General features: G+C 39.2%; 1 protein-coding gene across 17 annotated transcripts in view; it reads left to right on the top strand.

The window, feature by feature from the left end:
• The window catches only part of caska (calcium/calmodulin-dependent serine protein kinase a), a 163,865-nt gene that overhangs the window by 129,190 nt on the left and 28,675 nt on the right, over positions 1 to 6,000 (top strand). For 8 of the 17 annotated variants that reach the window (XM_088083758.1, XM_088083757.1, XM_088083765.1 and 5 more), the window contains one exon: positions 4,648 to 4,695. The exons of the other annotated variants lie outside the window; for them this stretch is intronic. In XM_088083758.1, the coding sequence (XP_087939884.1) occupies positions 4,648 to 4,695 (48 nt within the window). The remainder of the gene's footprint in view (positions 1 to 4,647; positions 4,696 to 6,000) is intronic. 17 annotated transcript variants of the gene reach the window in all.

The following is a 6,000-nucleotide window of genomic DNA, read 5'->3' on the forward strand; positions in this document are numbered from 1 at the left end:
AATGAAGTATAACATGTAATATGTATATAATACATATATAATATGTAATTTAATATTTTATTTTTTTATCTAGAAATCTATCGAAATCTATTTAACCAATATTAGGTTTGTTCTTTATTTTTTTAACACACTCCAAAATGTGCTTTGCCATCTTTAGTGACGCGGGCGCCTGCTGACATCAGTCCCGTGTGCTGTAGCTTGTTTTTTTAGGGACCCCAACATGCAGAAATATTTAAATACAGTAAGTGAAAATAACAGATTGATACTGCTTGTAAGTACTGTGTGGTTTTTGCCCCAAACTGCAGGCGACTATCAGAAGTGTCTGCAAAGAGGAGACTGGTGGGAACCCCCTGCACCTATTTTCATTCACATATGTGGAGGTCAGAGGTCACGGCAGTTTAGAGATACTTTATCCCTCATGGTGAGAAGCTAACAGGATGTGGTTGTATCACTGGATTCACCACAGCTTCTAGTTTCATATGATAAAAGTATCTAAAACTCATTATTCAGCAATTAAAACACCTGTGGTAGCATTACTTCTTACAGTGTGGAACTTACAGTAAAAATACTGTGAAAAGAAAATACTCAAACGCAGTACAAGTACCTCAGACATCAGAGTATTTGTGGTGAAACTGGAGCACCTTTAAACGGCGGGAACACGTAAAGTCCTCGAGGACAAAAGGTCAGACCTCGATTTGGCTCACAGCCGCACTGAAATGATATTGACTCAAATCAAAGGAGAGATTGAAACGACTGAATTATTGATGTGGAGTTATTGAGTCGTCTGCGAGCTTCCTCTCAAACCTCAGACTCTCAGTGACTCGCAGAGACTCTCAGTGACTCGCAGTGACTCTCAGTGACTCACAGAGACTCTCAGTGACTCGCAGAGACTCTCAGTGACTCGCAGTGACTCTCAGTGACTCGCAGAGACTCTCAGTGACTCGCAGTGACTCTCAGTGACTCGCAAAGACTCTCAGTGACTCGCAGTGACTCGCAAAGACTCTCAGTGACTCGCAGAGACTCTCAGTGACTCCCAGAGACTCTCAGTGACTCGCAGTGACTCGCAAAGACTCTCAGTGACTCGCAGAGACTCTCAGTGACTCGCAGTGACTCGCAAAGACTCTCAGTGACTCGCAGAGACTCTCAGTGACTCACAAAGACTCTCAGTGACTCACAGAGACTCTCAGTGACTCTCAGTGACTCACAAAGACTCTCAGTGACTCGCAAAGACTCTCAGTGACTCGCAGAGACTCACAGTGACTCGCAAAGACTCTCAGTGACTCGCAGAGACTCTCAGTGACTCGCAAAGACTCTCAGTGACTCGCAGAGACTCGCAGTGACTCTCAGTGACACGCTGAGACTCGCTGAGACACGCAGTGACTCGCTGAGACTCGCAGAGACTCGGCTGATTGTGGGAGCAGCTGGAGCAGCGGCCTGTTTACACAGAGCTGCTTTAATACAGATCTCCGGCTGCTTTGTTTGACCCTCATTAGAAATGCTGCTGGATCACACACACACACACACACACACACACACACACACACACACACACACACACACACACATATCAGCTGTGTGTGTATGTGCTGTTTCCTTACAGAGAGATGCATTATGGTCTCTGCGCTCTGACCACGGCTCTTCACACTGACACTTCACACACACACACACACACACACACACACACACACACACTGATGTGTTTACCTCTCAGTGTAAACACTCGTGCAGGATGCAGACTGCTGTTTAACAAGGAGTGTGTGTGTGTGTGCGTGCGTGCGTGGGGGGGGGGGGCTGCAGTGTGTGCGTTGTGAGTTAGATACACAAAATGCTGCCGTGTTTACGTTGTGTTTTTTGTTGAGGGGAGCAATTAAAAGCGTGAGGCGAGAGGGAGTGGGCGGGGCTGGCGTCTTAAATCCCAGCGCTGTTCAGACGTTGGGGGGCGTTCAGTGGAGCCCGGCTCTGTTTTATGAGGCTTTTGGTTCACGTCAAAGCGAGCTGGCTAATTAACGCAGCTCTGTGCACACCGTGTCCGAGGAGCTCTGCTCTCAGTCTGCCGCACATTTTCCTACTTAACCCTTTGAAACTTTTGCTTTTTGTTTAATTTCTTTAATAAATTATTAAATATTCGGAAGTTAAAAGTGACAAGAAAATTACCTGAAATTTAGCACAAATATGACAAGAAAAAATGTAAAGAAAAAGAAAAAAGGTTAAAAAAAAAAAAAATACTACTACTACTACTACTACTACTATTACTACTACTACTACTACTAATAATAATAATAATAATAGTAACAATTATAAATATAGTTTTCTGAATCTTTTTCCCTCTTTCCCAAATTTTCAGGTCAGTTTCTTTTCCCTAGTGCTTTGGAATTTCTGGGTCATTTCCCACCAAAATGCTTTTTTCCTTTTTATCCGAGTTTGTCCGAGGAAATCAAGCGAGCGTGCTCAGGTTTCAGAGGTTTAAATGCATGTGAAAGACGTGTGAGCGACTGACATCGTTGCAGGTTTCAGAGGGTTAACTCAGTCTGGATGGATCAGTCGTTGTGGCTCCAAGGGAGTTAAAGACTTTTTAATCCACTTTTTGTTCCAGGAAAGTAAAGTTATATGGTTGAGGATTTCGGAGAGCTCAGGTTTGACCTCGGCTCTCAGCAGACGACAAATGACAGAAGAAATCAACTTATTTTGGGAGAAGTGGCAATATCGAAGGCTTACTTATTTTTGACAGCAGCGGTGATTTCCATGTAGAAAACTGTGTCCACTTTGGCAAAATTGTGTTTTTCAGTTGTTATTTGATATAATAATAATAATAACAATAATAATAATAATAATAATAATAATAACAATACATTTTATTTATGGGCACCTTCCAGGACACTCAAGGTCACCTTTCAAAAAACAACAGCAATAAAACAGCATAAAATCACATATCAGATATATCACCAAACAAAGTATAAAGTAAAAAAAAAAGCTAAGAATACATACAAGTTCAACAACACTGAACACTTCTTTTTTTTTCTTGTTTTCACTTTGTAACTTTTTGTAAATTTTCAGCTAATGTTGTGGCTTTTCTTAAAAAATAGTTGTCAGGGGGGAAAAAAAGATAAAAAATAGTCTGCACATGCAAACATGATTCAGACTTTTTGTCCGGTTCATCAGTCTTGTGTCTTTGCTCGTATAGACGTGTATGTTGGTCCTGAGCGCAGGAGGTCAAACCTGCCGTGTGATTGCGCTCTGATGATGCTGTGCGTTCGGCAGCGGGAGGTTAGATGATGGCGTGATCATAGAGCCCGAAGCTGCATCTGTGCGGCCTTTTTTTTTTTTTTTTTAAGTTCAGTTTAATCAGAACGCTAAAGCCTGATATGAACTTCAGATAAACTTTTGAATACTTCTGACATGAAACAAGGACTATACTATTATGTCCTGTAGTCATACTACTTATTATCTTTCTTTAAAAGAAAAAATACAAATCAAGTTTTAAAAAATATTATACAATAATATTATTTTCTACATTCATTGAGTTGATTCATGATTCATTGAACCATCAGTGTAATTTATATCTATCTATTATTATTTTAGGAATTTTTACCTTTTACAGTAAATGCCATTTTTTTGCCATGATGCTTCTATGTTTTTAGATTTAAAAGTTAATTATTTTCAATATACTACATGCTAAGTAGATTTTTTCTGATTATTACAGCCTGGAATGTGTCAGTGTTTTTTTTCCTTTTTCAACATTTATTTTCCTCCTTTTTTTGTGCATTTGGTCAGCTGCTGAACTGCTGAATAATCTGTAAACTGTGCTGATTGTAGAGATCTTCTGTTTGTGGAGTCCAGCAAGAGTTTATTGCATTTTTTTTTCATTCATTTATTTTAATTTTTTTTTAAATTAATTAATTCATTATTTGTTTACATGTTCAATTCCAGTATTTTGCATTTTAAAACAGTTTTTAAGTCCAGCGATGATCAAAATATTGTTTTGCCGTTGTAAATGATGCAGTTTCCTGCTGACATCATACCATGTGCTCAGCTCGCAGGTGGGAGCAATTTTTTTATTTTTTCTTTAGTGACCCCAATATGCAGAAATATTACAATACAATAAGTGAAAATAACTCTGAGAGAAACTTGATTTTTGCACGGAGGCAAACAACTGTGTGGCGGCATTTCTGTTTTTTAGTAAAGTGATAAATTTAAAGAGTAAATCTGAGGTGCAGAACAGTTTCACCTCAGATTAATTCATCATTTAGTCTTGGTTGTGCCTTCAGGGACTCCTCCTCCTCTTCCTCCTCCTCCTCTTCCTCCTCCTCCTCTTCCTCCTCCTCCTCCTCCTCCTCCTCCTCTGCTTTACTTCTGTCTCCGCTGATTCTCTCTGAAACGCTTTGAACCAATCAGACTGCAGCTTCCCGCGGACTCTGGTGTGTTTGTGGTCCAGCAGAGCAGCAAAGCTTCGTTCTGACTGCACTAACACACTTCTGTGCCTCACAGCTCTCCGCTCTTAGTGTTAGAACTAATCTTTTTTTGGGAGTGAGCTGCTTTGGCTGTAGATACTAATCGCACAGATTCACGGACCGCTCAGAGCGGCTGCCGTTGATTAAAGGACGGTCGGCAGCTTGTGTAACCTTCTTCCTGTGTCTTCCTCCACTTAAGAAATCCTCCCAAGACGAAGCAAGTGGCGCTTTGAAACATCTGGAATATGTAAGCCCTCAACACACCACCATGGTGCACGCTGTGCACTGTACTAACGAGTAGAGCAGGAGGACTGGAGGAGGTTTTTTATATTGAGGGAAAATGTGGATAATATTCATGAAGGCTGCAACTAATGATTGTTTTCATCATCCGTTAATCTGCCATTATTTTCTCCATCGATCGGTTAATCATTTAATCAGTAAAGTAGTGAAACACACTCCCAATGTGGCACGTCTAAAAGATGTTTTATCTGAACAGGTCAAAAATGCAAAGCTAACCTTTGGCTTTGTTTGTTTGTTTGTTTGTTTGTTTGTTTGTTTGTTTGTTTATTTATTATTATTATTATTATTATTATTATTATTATCATTATTATTATTATTATTATTATTATTATTATTATTATTATTATTATTATGTACGAGGTTCTTACAGTCATGTCATTTTTGAGGAATTCCCAAAAAAATTACTTAAAAATGAAAGCCAAAAATTTTCTGAGAAAAAAAGGGCCAATTTACTTTAAAGAATCACAAAAATGGTAAAATAAATTACCAAGTATTTATGTTAAAGAAAACAAAAATCAGCAACACTAAACCCAAATTTTAAAAAAATAAATAAAAAAAAATATAAAATTTCCAAAAAGTTTTACAGAAAAAAAAATCACCAGTTTCCACATTTCTTTCTTTAAAAATCCCCCCAAAAAAGTAATTTATTTCATCAGGAAGTTGCATTGAGATCGAGAGCTCATTTACCATTGAGATCTGAGTGCAGAGTCAAAATAAATCAAAATAAATAATAAAGATAAGGGTTGATAACATTAAAATGTATCGTAAAGTGACAAAGATTAATACAGACAGCAACAGGACTGTATTGTTTAGAGTATTTTTTCCATGAGAATGAATGTAATTTTTGTAAGAATTTGACAGGATGAGATCGTTTCTGTGTGTGTGTGTGTGTGTGTGTGTGTGTGCGCACGCTCGCGTGTGTGTGTGTGTGTGTGTGTGTGTGTGTGTGTGTGTGTGTGTGTGTGTGTGTGTGTGTGTGTGTGTGTGTGTGTGTGTGTGTGTGTGTGTGTGTGTGTGTGTGTGTGTGTGTGCTCCAGACTGTTAAGTTATTATTGCAGCATACGGTTCTGATGTCGATGAGCGCCGTCGTCTCCTGAGCGTAACAAGTAAATGTGATTATTACAGTTTAGAGATAATGAATACCTGAATGTACACACTGTGGTCGACTACACACTCGTCTGATTGGCAGGCACACTGAAGGAACAGAGTACACACACACACACACACACACACACACACACACACACCCTCA

Source organism: Plectropomus leopardus, chromosome 10 (genome assembly GCF_026936395.1).
Source record: "Plectropomus leopardus strain MGB_pleo_1.0 chromosome 10, ASM2693639v1, whole genome shotgun sequence".
In the NCBI taxonomy this organism is placed as follows: domain Eukaryota; kingdom Metazoa; phylum Chordata; class Actinopteri; order Perciformes; family Serranidae; genus Plectropomus; species Plectropomus leopardus.